Raw genomic sequence first — 20,408 nt, 5'->3', positions numbered from 1 at the left:
TTTGTGGTGCTCACCGAGGAAGAGTTTCAAAAAAGAGCCGGCGAAGCAATTGCAAAGAACTTCATCCCTCTGAAAGCTAGTGCGACGCGAGTGAGAGGCAAGGCGGCTGCGATGTGCAAAGAATTAGATCTGAGCACGCTGGCCAATGACATTGGTAACAGCAAAAGCAATGCCCTTTCCATGTTCTTTACGGCCAAAACGCACAAACTGTCCGTGCCATTCAGAACAGCGGTCGGCGAAAATGGAACTTGGCTGGAGCAAGTTTCTTCAAAAGCACCTTACATCCCTTAAAGTTCAAGATCCGTACGCCACAAAGAGTTCAAAAGATGTTGTTAGGTTTCTTGAGGAATGTACTTCCAATGGTTATGTGTTTTCAGTAGATGTTGAAGACTTGTTTTACTCTGTGCCCCACGATGCCTTATTTCGTTCTGTCAGAGATGCTATAGAAAGTAACGGTGCAGTAGAGTTCCAAAACTCCTCTGGCGTGTCAATATATAATTTTATGAAAATGCTAGAATTTTACCTTGATGTGACGTTAATCTCTTTCGAGAACAAGTTTTATCGACAAAGACAAGGGATTTGTATTGGATCCTGCGTAGCCCCGGTGCTTACTAACATTTTCTTAACCTGTATTGACAGCGCCTTGGAGCCAATTTTAACATGGTGCTTGTCCTGTGTCGTTCTCCCCACTTGTGAACGTCTTCGTTGGCGCTGTTCCTTCCTAAATCAAGTATGCACCATCTAGCCCAAATGAATGTTGTCCTGAACTTCTAGACTCGTTGATTTTTTCATCGCCGCGTCTAGCCATAACCACTATGGTCTAGCCCCAGGGAGCCCAAACAGAGGAAACGAAGGTAGAAATGAACGATAAAGGTAATCTAAAATGATGCAGGAACTAGGCAGCCACCGTACCTGCGGTTAATCAAACATTCAAATTTTGACACTTCACGTGACAAAGCCGAAAACTGATAATGAGGCACACCGTAGCGGTGAACTGCGGATTAATTTTCACCGCGCGGGATTCGTTAACATGTATTCAACGTACGGTACACGGGCATTGCATTTTTACTTCGTCGAACCCCGTCGAAATGCAGCCTCCACGACCGAGATGTGATCCCACAACCTCACTTTCGCAGCGCAACGCCAAAACCACTAATACAACATGGTGGGTCTAGAAGCCATCAGGACAGTTTCAGTTAGCTGGACCAATAAACCATATTGCTTTTCACAAAATCCCGCAAAAGTTGCGGAGTCCAACATGACGGTCTAATGTGAGGAGTTTATTTTAAACTTGTTTCAATGCCAGGGCAGAATACTCAGACTTCGCCAACGTTACATCGCGATTGCATCTTTTGTCAGAATAGTAGATGCTTTCGAATTGCTACAGGCGCGCCCGTGCAGCCTACGCAGTTCATGCGTGGTTGCGGGCCGGAGGAGAGAGATATGCACAAGAGAGGATATCTGCCACGCCTTCCGACGTCACTCATGCTTCGCAAAGAGTGACGTCAGCATCTCTCAGCTTTTTCTTTCCTCCATGGTCAGAGCACCCGCAGATATAAAAGGCCCGCTTGCACGCACTGAGCATAGTTACGTAATCGGTTTTTAGGAAACCCCCATGCTTCTCTTCGCGGTGTCGCAATGGCGAAAGTTGCTTCCTTTGAATGTCAGTACTGCGACCGGCGGTTAGCGAACAATTGCAGTCTGCAGAGGCACATAAAACTTGTGCACAAAATCACTCACCTGAAGTACAACTGCGACGAGTGTGAAGTAGCCCTGACTTTGAAAGAACTGGAGTACCGCCATATCAGCGTGCATTTCTTCGAGCCGGAATATGAGAGGTATCACTTTCTGACAATGCCAGGTAAGACACTTGCTTATTATCTCAAAGCAACGCGTGATTACCGCTGCACCTGTTATTTTTGCATTACGGGCTTGCAGAGTGAACGATTCACTTGTTCACTTATTGCTTGAAATGTGCTCATTTATGGTGCTTTCATGCTTAACATTTTATCTGACCATGCACTAGCTGCAACTTATACCATCATACATTAAATTGCATGCTTATCATTGCTGTTTTGAATCGAAGCAACGCAGAATCATTGCTGATGGATCTTTTTTAGGAATCGCATATTTAAGTTTTAAAAAAATGTACCCGCCGCGGCGGCCGCATTTAGATGGGAGCGAAATGCAAGAAACGCTTGTGTGGCACATTAAAGGGACACTAAAGTGAAAAATTATTTCTTCTGCATCAGTAAATTACTGTTCTACAACACCAAAAACACCACTGTTACAATGATAAGACGTTTGGTAAGCCAGAAAAAGCGCAAGAACGAAATACGGGTGGCGACGCCTACTTGAGTTCCCGCACCTGGGGGCTGTGACGTCGTGGATTTTGATGGCATCTTCTAGGGCCTACGAATTATATATAGCGGTACAGATTGACTATATTGAGTTCCAAAGGAACCAAATATTAAACATGGCAAGTTTCAGGAACCTTTATTCAGCCAACGCGGCCCAAATGCGAAAGCATACTTTGGAATCCCTGACGTCACGCTAACGTACCGGCGCTGGGGTTTCGGTGCAAAATTCAAATACTAATACTTAAACCTTCATTTTCTCATCTAATAATCAAACTATTTTTTGAAATCACTGCCTGCAGGGTTCTCAAACAATGCTTCATTAGTCTAAACTGATTTATTGTTTCACTTTAGTGTCCCTTTAAAGATCCCCTCATGGTCAAAATTAATCCGGACTGCGCCACTATGGCATGCCTCATAATCAAATCGTGGTTTTAGTGCATAAAACCCTAGAATACATTCTATAAAAGAAAAGTGACTGGAGGAGCATGAATGAAGTTAATGATTTGCTATTTTTACTTTAACTAATGAAAAAAAGAAAACAAATATACAAAGTATGAACCCTGCTTCTAGTTCCCAACTTCTGTAACGTAAACCATGCGATACATATATGCAGATTTGGTAGCATGAATATTAGCCATAGTGGTGGCCGTGCCATGCAGGAAAGCACTCGCTTTGCAAACTTGGAAATGGGTAAGCACCTATAGTATGGTACAGGAAAAATTTGTTTCTCCCCATTGCAGCAAGCACCTACTTTTTTTTTTTTTACTGCATTCTTTATGGTCTAGAAGCAATAGTTGTCAGGTTAGGTAGCATGGACAAGCCTCCTTGTACATTAATAATGTGTTAAATCAGCTTTTCTGTTCAAGAAATCTGGTCTAATCTTGTGCCTTAAACTGGTGCTGGAGCTTTCATATGCTTTACAGTCGTCGTATAGTTATGCACAGGCTTGCGCGGTATTGCACACTAATGAATAGAGGCAAGTGCACAGGTATGAGATTGCACTTATGCCTAAGGTCGATCTGCAATCGAGTACATGGCTTTGTGTGAGCGAGAACTCCATACAATGGAAAGGATTGCGTCTAAAAACATTTACACACAGCAGAAAAAACAAAGTAGCACTTCATATCAATCTTAACACAATAAGTAAAAGCTGAGTCAACCAAAGCGCAAATTTTGCATTGTTTGATTAAAGAAGTGCTAGAAGTACTGTACACTAGTTCTAATGATAGCTCCTGTCGAAGTTTTATATTTCCTGAATCCCCAATGTGCAAAAAATTTAAATCTACTAATTGTTCAGTTAAAATACGGGGAAAACATGGTGTCAACCACGTGCCAACGCACGCGTGTTAGCCGGCATGTCAACGGCGTCTGACACGCCGGCTGAAAAAAAGAAGAGGAAAGAAAAAAAGAAGGATACGCCAAGAAACCAAACTAAGTGTTGTTGCCTATAGCTTGAAATTTAGCATAGCGGATAGATTATAAAGCTCCTTTTGAAATGTTTATGCCTATTTGTTGCAATGCCTTGAACTTATGGATAAGGTATGATTCTCTGTATTTTCTTTCTCGTTCAGAACGGAAATTTGTATGATGTAGAGTTGTCATTTTCAGTTGTCATTTCATGCAGTTCTTGGCGTTGCTCACGAAAAAATTTTTGATGGCAGTCACTTTGTGCTGCTATAATTAGATGCCATGTCACAGTGTCAACCTCAAATTAATAAAGCAAATTAGCTTACAGTTTCTATACATACTGTCTTTGCAGGAGTTTGATCTCTGTATGAAAGCTGCAAAATGTACTCAAACAAAGCATAGTTTAAAAATGTACAAGAAGCAACATCACTCTTGTCACTTTTTTATATCTTCTTTTTCTTCAATTCCATTATGCTTCGCTCTAAAATTTTGCCCTGAGAAAAACAAATGCTTGATCCTCATCAGGAAAAGAGAAAAGATGTCACTGAACCTCTTCTTCATAACTACTGAGTTCCACAACATGTCTACGATTCAACTTTGTAACGCTAGTTCTGTGCATTACGCACCCTGAAGTGCAGACTGAACATACAAGTGTCCAGGGTACTTAATCTTCTTTCTTCTTCTAAATTACCCCATAACATATTCTGCACAGCCAACGTGGGCTTACAATAAACTGATTCCCCTTGACACACTGCATACATGTAACATTTGCTTTATTTTATTATCCTGATCAGCTTTCAAGTCATAGAAGGAAAAGGTGGAGAAAGACACATGCAGTCACTTCATTGCAAGGACAGGTACAGAGACTTGCGGCCACCTGAAAAAGAAGCATTTCTACTTCGTGTGTCACCGGTCTGGAAGTTATGCTTCACAAGGTATCGTGAAATGCCCGTATCATGACAACCAGTCTGAGTCTCTGGCTTTGATGGGTTTTTAAAAACCACAGAGATTTTTGTTCAGTCATGTTTATACGATTACTCAAAGAAGCGTTAACAACATATCGGAATGAACCTCAACCTGGACAGTTATCTCAGTATGCTCACCCAAGCTGGGAATCATGTGTGCCTAAAGTTGGGCTTAAACATACTCCAAGGCCATCTTGGCCAAGATTATACATATGATTCTATTTCCTTCCTATCATTCAACACACCATCTATGCAGTAACACTGAATGAAGTGCGAGTGATGCGAAAGAAAATAGAACAGAATAAAAAATGTATACACTAGCCTGACCCTAATCACCTCAAAGCCTATGCATCAATATTAAACTACTTACACCCGAGTCCAAGCGTACCACTGTCCATGTGGCTGCCCTTTAAACAAAGCTCTAGTAATGCTGGACCTTGCTGTTAAAGAACTCCTATAATCAACCACAAGACATCGGCTGTAATCGCAAACCAGACCTATGACAGCACCAATGTTAAACTATTTGTTGTCACCAATATGAGTTAAGCACATTTGTTTTAGAACTACACTGTACTATTTCTGTGTCAGTGATTGCAGGGGAGTCCTCGTGTATCGTGTTAGACATAAAAGGATTTAAAGAGATGCCTACAGAGACATTGCGAAAGTAGCTGGTATTAGTAGATTGCACCAATGATTGGAACATCTTTTTGGAGAACATGTTATAAGCACATGTAATAAATAATGAACAGTGACACAATACATCCAGCGGTCAGATGCAAGTAGTACTGCTCAACATGACAACAGATCACTCTATTCACCACTGTCGGAGTGGCAAAGTTTAAAGTTTGTTTCCAAAAGCATTGCCTGCCTGGGTTACATGTCGTCATAACCTTCCCATGTTATGAATACGTAAAATTTATAGCAGGCCCATCCCAAAAATTTGGGGACGTCCAAAGCCAGTATATCAAAAAAATGTCTTCTGTTTGATTCTACTCTAACCTTATAGTCCACCGATTTCAAGTGACTGGCCCAGCTAGTAATGCAGGTGGCATGCAGCTCTAACAAGTAGTGCGGCTGGTATAGGAATACTTTATTGTGGCACTGGTGGCCTGAATTCAAAGCCTTTTCATTAAATAACAAAGCTCAAAAAGAACAGTGCCACAGTTATTTTTGTCTTACTGAGACTTGGCTAATACAGCCCACACCCACAGTGGGTGGTGTGTCAGCATGCAGCGGTGGCCTAGCCAGTTAACGATTTGGGCTAGGAAATAAGTAGTCATGGTGCATGTTGGAGCAGAAAAATTGGCCCTTTTGGAATAGTTCGAGTAGTACAGCAGCAATGTGTAGCCATTTGGTGCAGCTCATTATTACTGTGCACTCAGTAAATGCTGCTCAACAGCAAAGGAAGACACCAAGGCCAACAGCCAGCAGCAGCCAATTAGTACCACGTCAGTATGTTGCAAACACTTTTCTTTGAATAGGTAAGAAACCTTCATAAACAATTGAAAAATTCATGCAGAAACTCCTCTGGGACTTAAGTACGCTTAAGCATTGTACCACTTGCTCATCTCCACGCAGCCCAATGTCATTATCAACTCATTTTCAAGGAAACGGCAGCCTGTAATGGAAAATTTCAGAAAGACATCCTAGGGAAAGTAAAAGACGTCCAAACGAATGTTACTGAACTTCTTTCCTAAATGGAAGGAACCTCTGGCGTCACGAGGTAATTCATATGCTTGACACCCAGACAAACTGGAAAGCATAAAATCGGGACAATTGCAACACAAGTTTGGTGGTAGACGATCTCAGTAACAGATTGAGTCACAACAACCTTATCTTTAAAGCAGTCATTGAGCAAGACTCAGACGTGGCAGGAAAAGGAAGGGCTTGTAACTGAGTTAGTTTCTAAATATTTAGGCATTGCAGCTGGTGAAATTGAACGTGCCCATAGAATAGGGCAGAAAAGACAAGGCTATACTTGGCTGATAATTGTGAAATTCCTAAACTTAAAAAAGAAAACACATACTGAAAAATGCATTTAAACTAAAAAAGGTTTGAATCGTCTCATGTGGATTGATAAGGATTTTTCAATGAGGATGCAGTCCAGAAACTCCGAGATTTCGGACGTTCCAAACAGAAGCCCGCTGAAAGGTTCAAACTTCTGTTTGACAAGCTTCTACTAAACAACACGATTTGTCTTTGACCATACCACTAATGAAGTAAGTGCCCTCCCGAAACGTCACGTCCTCGTGAAAACCCAGTGATGTAAAAAATGAACGCTGTGATGCATGTGTGTCAATTCTTGTGTCAAACTTCCGCAGCTTATTTTGTAAGCAAGATCACCTCTGTTCTTATCTTGAATCCTGTTCAGTAGACGTTCTAGGCACCGAAACCTGGTTGTCATTCGACATTTTGGATCGTCCTTGTCTCGTCAGTTTTTATTATTTAGAAAACATAAAACTGAATCGAGAGGTGGCGGTGTGTTAATCGCAGTAAAATCTAGTTTGGAAGCTTGCGTTATTGAAACTAATTCCTGCCTCAAAATTGTAAGGGTTGCTCTCTGTCTGCCCACACATTCTACCTCTGTCATTGGAGTCTGCTATCGTCCACTTGATTCATCCCACTACTTTCCGGATTATCTAAACAAGTCTTTAAGTTTTGTCCAGAACAATATTTCTTGTCGGCGATTTCGACTATCCCAATATTGAATGGCATTGATGCCGACCCCTGTATGGCACAAGAAAAACGTCAATGCCAATATTTTCCTGACATGCTCTCAACTTTCAATTTGCATCAAATTGTTTCTGTTCCCACTCATGGCGATTCACTCTGACCTCATACTAGCCACAGAACCAAATAATGTTACGGAAAATGTATTGGATGGTATCAGTGGCCACAATATCTTGCATTGTGAATTCATAGGTGCCCTAAAGAAACATGAAAATAGAAAGAAATTAATATTCGATTACACCTGCGTGAATGTCAGCGGGCTTGTTAGTGACCTTTCCACCTTTTCTGTCGGCTTCTTGCAGTCATTCCCTCATTGCAACATAAGCACAAACTGGGTTTTTCTTCATAATGGGCTGATCACACTTAAAAAGAAAAGCATATTCCAAAATTCAAAATAACAGCCTGCACAGAAAGCACTTGGTTTGCGACGCATGTGAAACCTATATATTGCAGAGCTGAACTATGAGCATCTGTGGAAGATTTGGAGGCCCTATCGTGAGCACGCACACTTATGCAGGACCGTAACAACAACAGCCAAAGATAAATTTTTCAACCATGACATTTCAGACATGCTTGGCAATGACACAAAAATTTAGGAAACCCAAATTATCGAACTTGACGGTACCGTTATCTAAGGATGGTAACATTCTTTCTCTGGCACGTGTTGCTATTGAATTCAACAAGTTTTTTTTTCATCCGTTTTCACGGATGAGACTCCTGTACCTAGTAGCTTTCAGGCCCCTATTTTGCATTCAAGCATGCACAACATTAATATCGCTTCTGAAGTAGTACAGTCCTGTATCGATTGTCTTCCAACTAACTCTGCTCCTGGTCGTGATGGCATCTGCCCTAAACTTCTTAAGATATCTAAACCTGCAATATGTCATATTTTAGCCAAGCTTTTTCAGCAATGTATTGACACGGGATGCGTCCCAAATGATTGGAAGGCAGCTTGCATAATTCTCATATTTAAATATGGTGATTCGTCTAACCCATCAAATTACAGACCAATTTCTTTAACCAGCATGTGCTGCAAACTTCTCGAACACATCATTTCATCTGCTCTAATGAAGTTTCTTACAGAACATACCTTTTTCTTTATCAGTTGGCATGGACTTTTACACAATTGATATGAATTAATGACTTGCATAACTCCACTCATTCTTTTTATCGAATCGATGTAATATCTCTAGACTTCGAAGGCTTTTGACAAGGTTCCTCAATTCTGGCTTATTCATAAACTGACAGATCTTAAACTTGTGAGGATAAGTAGGTGGACTACCATCTTTTTAACTAACCGGTAGCAATCAGTTTTCATCAATGACCATTTGTCTCCATTAAATCATGTCAAATCTGGAGTACCGCAAGGTTCCATGCTCAGGCCTATTTTGTTTTTGGATTATATTAACGATATTAGTAATGGTAGGCGTTTCATAGACTATTTGCTGATGATTGCGTGATCTACTAACCCTGAGGACACCTGCTACCTTCCATCTTACTTAGACAATCTCCGTAAGTGGGGCAGTAAGCAAGCGGAAATCAACATTAATATAACAAAAGCTATCAGATTCGGGACTAGAGCTAAACCCGTGTTATGCAATTGCATAATTATAAAACATGCCCGTAGCCTCGGTATTCACAATATCTGGGTGTTCATTTGTCATCCGATCTGTCATGGAACATTTGCGTAGATGTGATTTTCACTAGAGTGTTTTAGTTTAGTGTCATTACGGTCCACCCCGCTCCAAGTTGCCCCGCTAAGCCACATGGTGGAGTGGTGGGTGATTGCATGTTTTAGTTGTATGTCTAGCCTAGCGGAGCAGAGGGACGGATGGATAGGTGCTACGAGTGTCCCCTTTGGAAAGATGTGTGGGTTGCGCCATGAAGCTCTTGTATTGCCTAATGTTCTACCTATGTTAACAAAGAAAAAAAACCCACGATGACTTCCCATAACCAAACTTTCTGAACTTTGTCTTTGCAAGCCTCTGTTGTTTGATGTTTCCCTACTTTTTGTCCACCAATCTTCCATTCGCTGCTTACCAATCTTTACTGCATACATTTTTACTTTCCCTCTGCTCTTGCTGAACCCAAGGGCTTCAAGCAGGCCAGTGGTGTATGTGTGTGAAAACTTTTATTGTAATGATGTCTGGAGGCTAGACTTCTCAAGCCAAGGCGGGCCGCTCCCACGTTGGCACTGTCAGGCCAAGCCTTTCAGCGACATCATGGGCCCCCTGGATGGCCCTTAGTTGGTCCTGAAACAATGGGCTTTGAATCCTTTTCTCCCACTGTGTCCATTCTTCAACGAGTTTGGGGAGAGTCGCGGGACACCCCGCCAGCATATGTCTGATTCCAATGATGCCATTACAATCGTTGCAGTCCATCTTAATCTCCCTCTACGGATATATTTTATTAATGGTATATAGGCCAGTGGTGCCTAAATCTACTGCTGGGGAGATATTTCACATTCTAGTAAAGCATGCTCTATTGTTTCCCTAGCTTTACCGCAGCAAGCACATGCTTCTTGCTTCTTATATCTTGCTGTATAAGTGCGTGTTCTAAGGCATCCCGAGCTCATTTCAGAAAGTAATAAGCTTCCCTTTGAGTTATAATAGATTGTTTCCTTCCCGATATTGTTATTTCCTCTTCAGTAGTTACTCATAGCAGGTTTATTTTCCATTGCCGCCAGCCACGAGATTATCTCGGCCTCTCTGGCTTTCCGCTTGATGTTCCTTTCGTATTTGCAGTGCCATTTGGCCGAATTCAGGGTAATGAAACAAAATAAAAGCACCTATAAGTAAAACTTATAAGTAAAGTTTTTATAAGTAAAATGAATACATATAGCTTATTTGTCCATAAAGCATCTAAACGTGAACTTGTAATGCATTACTGGTCCATTTTATCCAGTGGAAAATAAAGCCCCATTTTGGGAAATGCCACGTGATAGCCAGCGAGCTTGCATTTTGCATCCAATCTGATCCTTTCTGATGCCAACATGTTGCACAGCATGCATCACATACTCCCGCGCTGTGAGGTTTTCAAATGGGTCAGCATGCGCACCTTCTAGCAGACATAAGTCTTCGTCTGTGCAAATCTGTCTTGTAAAGAGCAAGGCAGGCAAGATGCCTCGATGCACGTGCCAGAGTGGGTGTGTGCATCGACCACCCTTGCTAGAAAAAAATGGCAGCAACCTTCTGCTCAGGCAGCTTGTAAGCGGACCGTGTTTCTGACTCCACCAGCCTGCTTGCAGCTAAGCGGAGGGCGCATGTGCATTCACGCTTTCGCTTCGCTCAGCTGCTTAGCCAAGTGTAAAAACTGCAAACTAGAACACTCTACTAAAGCAACCAGATCACTTGGCTTCATAAGGCACTATTTGCACTCGGCTAACTCAGAGACCAAATTTCTGGCTTACACCACCTTAGTATGCTCTAAAATCGAATATGCCTTCTTAATTTGGAATCCACACATGAGGCCTACCTCGAACACAAACTAGAGTCTCTGCAAAATAATGTTGCTCGCTTCATCACAAGAAACTACTCGCATACATCTAGTTACGGAAATCGAATATTAGATTAATTTAGCTCCTCTCAATATACGCAGGCTTCTGACACTATTGTCCTTCTTTCATAAACTTTACTCCAATCGGTTGTCCCACGTGACTCTAAATATCAGACTAGCTCGTGACATGTGTCTTGACGGCTTGATCACCAACTTAAAATCGCACCCATCTTCACCCACACTAATCCGTCTTTCCACTCACCTCTTCACCTCGCTATTTGTCACGACTCATTTGTACATAATTTGAAGTTGTTCCTAGAAATCTGAACTACCTCTTACCTTGCTGTTCCAGTTGCATTTCTTGATGTTCTTATTTAATATGCAATTTTGCTTTCCTGTTTAGTAATGTATACTTAAATTTTTTTCCATTGTTTTGTAATGTAAAACAGCTCATTGTGATAAGCCAAGTATTTTAGGAACCTTGAACCTTGTCATTACTATGTTTTATCACACATTGTATATACCCTGTAATAAGTAGTTTTTTTGCGCTAATTCATGTTGTTCCAATTCATATTTCTTGTGTAGTTGTGTACTTTTGGTATGTTTTGCTCCTTTCATTGTAATCCCTGTAAGAGATGGTGTCTGCCATGAAAAGGGTACCTGGCCCATACCATCGTCCGACTCATTCATGCTAAGGATGTTATTGAAGGGAGCAATGAGGAGTAGGGGATTTATTTACAATATCTACATGAAGGATGGAGAACATTACATCTGATAAGTCTAGCATGACTGAAATGCACACTGAACAGCCGAAAATGTCTGCTTAAACACTCTCTGTCCTTACTAGATCCCTAGGCCAGGGAAAGCTGCCATCCAACCTTCATCCAATCAAAGCGTCCAAAGTAGTCGAAGTACCCGCCTTTGAGGGCGAAGGTTCACACACTCTCTTGCACTTTTGTTTTACTGAACACACCAAAACCAGTGAGGCCTCATAGACAGGTGTTGTCACGCTTGACTCAAGCTCGCATGTCTTGGTTCCTGAGCTGACTCTGCAGTTTGCTGCTGAATCTGTGACTATTACCAGAGTACATGGGGGAATGCCATAGAACAAACATTTCCAGGAGTTTTCTTGCTCCAATTGGTCCCTGAAGGTGACAGCGAACCAGCTAACAATCCTGTCCGCCAAACGTGTCAAGCCTTACTGGCTCCGAAGGGCTATTCGAAGGGGGCGTGTTGTTGGCTTCACGAAGCGATTCATTGCAGTGAAGCCAGAAGGTCACTATCCCCGCTGGCCAATCGTAACATCCCCCACCCCTATGCCTCCTGGGCTCTTTAGGGTACTTGAACAAAAAAGTGTTATGGAAGTTAATATGACCGGTATAAACAGCAGCATCGCAGCAACACGGACTGCTGCAGACGGCGGCGCCAGGTGTGCTGATGACGTTCTGATCATTATAAGCTGATACTGCTCTTTAGTGCCTTATTCATCCACGTCAAACCATTATGCACCGCGTGGACCATATCTTGAACTCCGTGTTCTTGTCGCTTTGCCTTGAAGAGCGGACCCATATCTTGAAAGTGATCTGCGAAAGGTGCACGGTGCGGTGTGTGCTGAGAGATTTGCGAGCGCTGCTTCGATCTCGTGGTAGCGACAGGCAGAACAAAGGTAAAGCCACTCGCTGCTGCATGCTCTATCTATATTGTATGCACTTTTCACTTTGTTGGGTGCTTGAAGGCTGTTCACCTCCGCCGTAGGTCGGCCCAGTATTGCACTATCTCTGGGATCGGCCCACATTTTTATCTTGCGTGATGGACGTTCGGTAAGCATAGAAATGCTTACACATTTAAGAAAATTTTAACACCCAGAACCAGCCAATTACTACCATGCCAGTATGTTGCAAGTACTTTCATTTGAGTAGGTAGAAAGCCTTTGTAAATAAATAAAAATTTTGTGGGCTAATGAAAGCAGCTGTGTGCCTAGGCGTCGGAGAGGCAAGAAATTACAACTGCACTAGAACAACTTGCTCTGTCACACATAAGAAAAGAAGTGAAGGTGAATGTCTTATGTGCATTGCAAATGACACATGTGCTTTCATATGCACTATGGCATATGCACAAGTGTATTACACCCGATAACAATGCAAGAAGCTCGACAAGAGACTGCCGAGAGGCTATGAACGGCATCCAGAAGGAGGTGCCATAGCACAAATGGATGCAAAGATGGCAGTGGTGGACACAAACAACATTGCTACCATTCCATGCACTCAATTTTGTTACAAGGTGGTTTGCTGGCCTCTGCAAATAGATATGAGTCGATTCATCAGCTAACTATAGCTCTAGTTACTGATACCCAACCGACCTGATGAAGCAGTGCTGATTAGGGCCAATGGTCAGGGTAGTGTGCCATGAAATTAGCTTTTGGTGATTGTGATATGGGCTGCAAGCAGTTACAGGAAGCTTGGTGTTAATATATTGGTACGATTGGCAATTGTTTCCGAGATCATTAGTACGAGTTTTTGATAACTGATGAAGCACTGCTGTACGAGTCCACAAGATCACAGCAGATCTGCTTTCCACGTGAAGCTTTCATCACTTTAACTTGTATATTATTCTACTATATGCAGGGCTCACAAACTATATACAATATTTTCCGGACAATAATTTGAACCTGGCACAAGTAACCTCCCCCTCTTTTCACAAGTCAGCAACTATCACAAGTGTGCACAGAAGTTAGTTCCTGTACTTAAAAGATCACAAATTGCCATACAGTTCTGAACCACGTGCAAGAACACATGTATGCAATGCGAACTGTGTGCCTTCCAGTGGTCAGTGGGTCTTAGCGCATGCCATTGTGCTTGCTATGAATGCTGCTTTTGTCACCGTACCCTGTTAGCATTGCATATAGTAATTGCTTCGATTGGTGTTGACAGCCAGGACGAAACTTATACTGAGAGAGGCATGCCTGATAATCAGATCGTGGTATTGGCATGTAAAAGCCCTAATTTGTTTTATTTGTTCTTGTTTCGAGACAAACCAAGTGCCCTTGAAATGCTGCATGCAATGCTTTGACTTCGGGCAATCCATTGCATTACTGCAAATATTACTCAATATTTGAAAAGTCTAGTAGATGATCCATCTCAAACTGACTTACTTGCACGTTCACTATTTGTTTCTTATATTTAAGTCTTCTTGTACCCCTGCTGAAAACGCTGCGTTGCCCTGAAAGCGTGAAAATACCACACCTTTGCGCACTTCGCGTAGCCAGGTTTCAGGCAAGTTGAATTGTAGCTAAATGGTGTAAATGGTGTAGTAGAACCACCACTAAGCATGTGTTGGAAGTCCAGTGCTTAAGTTAGAATAAACTACCCGGTTATCTTTTTCCACAGCTACAAGTAAACAAAAGCTGAAGCGGCCTTCAAGTGTCAAGTGTGGAAAAAGATGTTTTGCGGCAATGGCTGTGACTGAAGACAACACAGGTGTGTATGTGGTTTTCCAATTCAAGCACAGAGGCCACGACTTTGAACTGGGTCGTGTTTTTCTGTCCAAGTCGGAAAGAGCTGCTATTGCTGGTAAGAAACCACTTTTGCCCTGCTTTATAATACATAAAGAGTGGTTGTTGAGTTTTCAACATCCCAAATACAAGGCAATACTCGTGCCAGACCATGCAATGAACTTGGAGCACATGAAATTCATTTGAAATTCATAATTTCCACATAATTCGAGGCCACCTTTACTGACTGCAGGGCATTATAGTTAATGACATCTTAAACATGTTTATCATTTTGCTACATTGTATCAATGCCTGAAGGGTTCAGAGAGAGAGAGAAAAAAGGGAACCGTTCTCCAATTTCACAGCGGTAACAACTACCTTGGCACAGCCAGTGGCCTGTATTTGACCTATATGGCTATTCTTATTGCAGGCAACGACTTTAGTTATTTTATACTTGTTTGCATCACTTCATGTACCAAGCAGGAAGGTGTAGTGCCTCCTGGTGCACTGTAGGCCACGCAGCAGACTGTGGCTTTTTCTTTTTCTGTTTTATTTTTCAGGCTTTCAGTTAACTGTATTGGTATGACTTATGATCCTAGTGGGATTCAATGTCTCAAAATAGCAGTAAGCTGGAATAATTTCCACTTGGGATTACTTAAGGTGCATTGTACATAATTATGTCTGCCATTTTGACTAAACTGAAGTGCAAGTATTACAGACATCGATGAAACTGCGACCTCTCGCCACTACTGTAGGTCATCCACAGCAGATGTGCTTTCCATGTGAAACTTTCATCAGCTCAAGTTGTATTTTACTCTACTATATGTAGGGCTCACAAACCATGTGCCATATTTTCTGGACTATAATTTGAACTGTTGTAGAAGTCACCCCCTTTCCCCCCTCTTTTCACAACTATCAAAGAAAAAATATGTGTATATAACTCATTGTATAACATGCATCTATCTTAACTTGGGTCAGCATCGTGAAATGCGATTGTGCATGTTTATACACTTATCCTAAAATGTCGTACTTACCCATTCCAGCGCACTAAACTTCAGTAAAAAAAAATTTTATGAGCCGCACATTCTAGCAGACAAAATAAACTGCAAGTACATTGCTGGAGAAAAAGAATGTCTCATGTTGGTCTTGCATAAATAAGTTACACTGTTCTACAATACGCTTGGACGAAAATGAAAAGAAAATGGTGGCACCTATGGTTTGGAAAATATGGTACCTAAATATTTTGAATGCTCATGAATCAGCTATGTGAATGAAACATGATTGAAACGATCACGATAATTAGGCTTATACCCCTGTCACACGGTGAAAACTAATGTCATTTGAAAATGATGACAATGACGATAGTAAAAAAAAAAAAAAGACACGCCTCAAACCCACTTTTGTCCAATAATTATTTTCCAGTATGCTAAATTCTACTAGAATATGTGATCATTGCTTTCAAACCGCAGTGCTCGATTACTAACTTGTCGACATTGCCAACGAAGTCGAGTCGAGCTAAGGCAAGCAACAGGGCGAAGAGAACGATAGGCGCGTCCGCTACATCTGCTAATGTGGTACGAGAAGGGCAGTTGCATATCATCGCCTTTCTGATGTGCATGCGAGCTTCTAATATCCTCATTCTTGGCGCATGCCACAGGAAAAAACTCGTATGCTTTTATGCCAAGTCAATTGAAGTGGCCGCGGCCGATGCTCCGGTGAGAACCAACACGACTGCTGCAGCGAAAGCTAAAGATGGCTGTCTGGTCACTGGACTGAGAGTAGTTTTCTGTATTTACCTATGTGATGGACTTCAATGTCGTTAAAGCAATAATTAGGTAATAAAATGGATAGAATAATAGTGATTTTTTGTTAAAACAAAAAAAGAAGCACGTACTGTTTGCGAAACACTGGTAAACTCATGGTGTCGAGGATACACATTCAGTTCCAAACGAATGCGAATGAGTTTGGCGAACTGATTTGTTTGTAAATGTCATTTTCGAAAATGTCCTTACGTTTTACCGGGCGACACCAAAGAAATGGCATTATCAGCGAATGTCATTCGTTGTAAATGACATTAGATTTGCCGTGTGACAGGGGTATTAGACATGAACTCGTAAAACAGCTTCAAGTGTCCAGTCAGTACTCTACTTGACTGAAATAATACCTTTAACTCAAAAACCCACATGACTGCATAGCCTTCAAAGCATACGTTCACAGGTGTGTCTGCTCTGTAAATATGGATGAATGACTGATAAATCAACCATTAAAAATAATTGCTGAAAGCTTTAATTGGCAATTTTTATATTGACATTAATCAAATTATGTGCATCAATTCAGTCAGTAACAGTGATGTTTATATTTAAGTTAATCTGGAAACGCTGCACATGTTTTCGATTGCAGACTGTTTTGCCCTTCTATGGTGGCATGCCACTATGGAAGTGGCAATAACTTATGCTGTGGAATGTAATTGGAAAATTAAGTTCTAACTGTAGGATAGAAATTGATAACAATGGCAATATTTAGTAAAGGAACTAAAAGTGGAAGACATTTTTGCCCTGGGTAGGATCTGAACCACAATCTGCACATGTCCAGTCCAGTGCAATGCTTTTACAATGGTTCAGTAATGTCTTGTGCGAACAAGGTTACCAACAGTGAAGGATGAAATTGGCAGCCTAGCTGTAAACTTGGTACACGCAATAAATTTCTTCACTTACGTACCTGATAACACTGGTGCAGATAATCCCTATGACGGTTTATCAATGACACCAAACATTGAAACACTTAAATATGTAATCTTGCCTCTTCAAATGTAATGTAATCGTGTAGTGTAATTCAGAAATGTAATCTTGCCTCTTCAGCAGCTGAAGGCTGCATAGCACCATGTCCTTGCAAAGAGCTGACCTAAAGAGAACAAAAATTGCGACAGCTTGAACTATTTAACACACACCATTGCAAAAGGTTTTTGTAAGTCAATGTAACTCATTATTCAATTAAAGGAATTCTAAATAATGATATTAAAAATGTTCATCAGTGCCCATTTCACTTCCTTGCGTGCTCGGTAATTTTTACTTATGCTTCAACTAATATACACTTTTTCTCTACTCTCTCAAGACGAGCTGCGAGAAGGCGTGTCCATGAATGCAGTACTGGATAATGTGCGGTCCAACGTGGATGAGACATTCCACCGCATTAACCTGTTAAGCAAGCAGGATCTCCGCAAAATAATGAGGGATGCCAGAGTCTCGAAGACCGAGCGGCTGCACGATAATGACTATGTGAGCGTGCAACTCTGGGTTGAGAGGATGCATAGTGAAAAGGAAAACCCATTGCTCTTCTTTAAACACCAAGGACAACCCGACAAAAAGTGACATTTTTTTAGAGAAAAAAATGAGGACCTTTTGGATGACAGAGATTTTATGCTAGTCATCATGACCACACCACAACAGGAGCTTTTCAAGAGGCTTGGAACTGATCGTATATGTGTCGATGGAACACATGGAACAGCAGGTGAGCATTACTATATAAATGCATTAATAATAAAAGCAAGAAAGAGGGAATGCTGTCCGAGAATAATTGCAATAGATATGATGAGTAGTATTCCTTCACACATGGTATTTCTCTTAATTTTTCATTTGATGGAGTTCTCAATTATCAGTAACAGAGCAAGAATGAATTCAGCGCTCTGTACACTGGTGATATCATTCCATTGCTACTGTCCTCATCGCTACATGCCCTGCATATCCTGTCTGTATTGTCACCACGGAGTTATAATAGGTCACATAATACAGCTCTTATCACATTTGTCTTGTGGGGATGCGAGACTGTCACACGTCCCCTGATATGTTGTTTTTCCCGCATAGCTTCTGTCTCCTGCATTGCGGCTTCGCCGCGGGCCCCAGGCCACGCGAGAGATGGCGCGAGTGTTGCGCTGCTAACGCCGCCTCATGGCAGGGTTACTTGAGGGCGCAAGGGAGAACACGTTTCCTCTTTGGTTCGAGACGGCAAGCAGCACGGACGTGCCGCCCATGCGCCGATCCATGCTTCTGCGAGATCGTCTCGTGAGGCCTTGTGCGAAAGAGCCACCGTTCGCGTGACCGTACGCGTGAACGACCAGGCATTGGGATCCAGCAAGGGGCGAACATATTCGCTCGCTATCCGGTCGCGGTGAGTCGGACTTCCGCAATTTGTCGCACGCCCATCGGCATGTTTTGTGGAATAGCAACTCGGCTAGCAGGCATTGATCTATGACAGGTGCAATAAATGCCCTTGCGATTGTCGTTCCTTTGACCCAAGGTACGGGATGAGAATCCCACAGTCTAGAGTGCAGAAACAGTGCATTGCACTGTGTATTAGTGCCTTCTGTCAGAGGTACAGCTGTCTCGAGGCTGTTTGGCATCCTGAACTGTTTGCCAATTAGGCGAATCACTGATTACTGCTACAGTCAAAAGTGCTTTTTCTTGGTGGCGATGGGTGGTTCCCTGAGGACTGCAAAAACAAAACATTTAGAAAATCAGGCAGTCCAAAAAAAATTAATGCATGCCTTTTACTGCCATTTAAAGGGAGGTGCTAGTCTAAAACATAACAAGAACCTAGAACTATGAAACCCCAGCTGTTTACATACTCTTATGGTAATTTCAAATACTATATAAATCAGTTTTATAGCAAGTTGCATAGGTTGTGTTCTGTACAATGACAATGTGTAAAACGTAGGCATTATTGCCCCCATTTTTTTGTCTCTAAACTTCCATAATTGCAGACCAGTGATGGCGCATAATCCTCCAAATCAACTGTAGAATACTGAAATCGTTATTCACTGTTGTTTTAAAAAGTGCATATAAGTGTTAAATTAGAACCCGTGAAACCATTTCAAAATGTTTAGACAACCAGTAAGTGTTACTCAAGATTTTATCTTAAGTATATAAGTGATGTTGAAGATCAACCCCTCAGTGGTGGTCAAGACAGTTTAGGGTTTCAAGCACAAAGTTGACATTCTGGAGCAGTTTAGGAGCAGAAATTTTTTTTCTACTTCGTGTTCCAAAAGTCTTCTTGGAACACTTGGAGTAGTACAGAAGTAATCTAGCCATTTGGTGGAGCTTATTATTACTGTGCAGTCAGTAAGCGCTGCTCAAGAGTGAAGCAAGACACAAAGCCAACAGTAACCAATTAAGCTTGCCTTCCCAAGGACGGTATACCACGCACATCATGTTGCAAACATTTTTGTTTGGGTAGGCAAGGAACTTAATTTGTACCCGCCCTAGTTGCTTAGTGGCTGTGGTGTTGGGCTGCTAAGCACGAGGTCGCAGGATCGAATCTCGGCCAGAGCTGCCGCATTTCAATGGGGGCAAAAGGCGAAAACACCCGTGCACTTAAATTTACTGTAGGTGCACGTTAAAGAACCCCAGTTGGTAGAAATTTCCGGAGTCCCACACTACGGCATGCCTCATTATCAGAAAGTGGTTTTGGCACGTAAGACCCCATAATTTAATTTTTCATAATTTTGTAGACCAACCATAACACTTATCAGGCTTCTTGGTGCTTGCGCTGTAACAAGAGAGTATGTATGTGTGTAAATAAAAAAATGTAAATCATGCCATCTTACAATGGCCCCTTTTCACTGCTGGTATGCTCCACCACGATACATTGCATAAGCCTCTTCCCGTAGCAAGCTATATTGCAGCAAAGTTTACGCTTGAAAACTGGCATTATACAACACTTTCTACAATGGTTGTGCCTTCCGCACTTTGAAGGCAAAGCATTTCAGCATCCGAAATTTCAGCTGTGCTTATAATTAATTGCCTCTGTGAGGTACGTGGCAGTGTTGCAAGGATACCCGAATTCTCATGCATGTCCGAAAAATAGTTTGTTGGGTGTATTTCTGCTTGGTAATGAAGACCCGCCACGGTTGCTCAGTGGCTATGGTGTTGGGCTGCTGAGCACGAGGTCGCGGGATCGAATCCCGGC

At 41.9% G+C, this 20,408-nt stretch overlaps 1 protein-coding gene and 1 long non-coding RNA gene across 5 annotated transcripts in view; one reads left to right on the top strand and one right to left on the bottom strand.

Moving 5' to 3' along the window:
* The first annotated feature begins 1,707 nt into the window (after positions 1-1,707).
* Positions 1,708-14,432, top strand: LOC126518641 (uncharacterized). Its single transcript, XR_007596441.3, has 3 exons — positions 1,708-1,861; positions 4,562-4,702; positions 14,344-14,432. It is a non-coding gene; the product is annotated as an uncharacterized lncRNA (long non-coding RNA).
* Positions 14,433-16,895: 2,463 nt separating this feature from the next.
* The window catches only part of LOC129381770 (uncharacterized), a 28,732-nt gene continuing 25,219 nt past the window's right edge, over positions 16,896-20,408 (bottom strand). For 3 of the 4 annotated variants that reach the window (XR_011892117.1, XM_055064875.2, XM_055064873.2), the window contains one exon: positions 17,220-17,348. Coding sequence is in view for 3 of the 4 variants with exons in the window: in XM_055064875.2 (XP_054920850.1) it covers positions 17,302-17,348 (47 nt within the window). In the remaining variant the exon portion in view is untranslated. Of the gene's footprint in view, positions 17,349-20,408 lie in introns of all 4 variants that reach the window. The other variant, XM_072285881.1, reaches the window with a different exon arrangement.

This window comes from Dermacentor andersoni, chromosome 1 (genome assembly GCF_023375885.2).
Source record: "Dermacentor andersoni chromosome 1, qqDerAnde1_hic_scaffold, whole genome shotgun sequence".
NCBI classification, from domain to species: domain Eukaryota; kingdom Metazoa; phylum Arthropoda; class Arachnida; order Ixodida; family Ixodidae; genus Dermacentor; species Dermacentor andersoni.
Note: the sequence above shows the minus strand (reverse complement) of the source record. Positions and strands in the feature narration are given on the sequence as shown.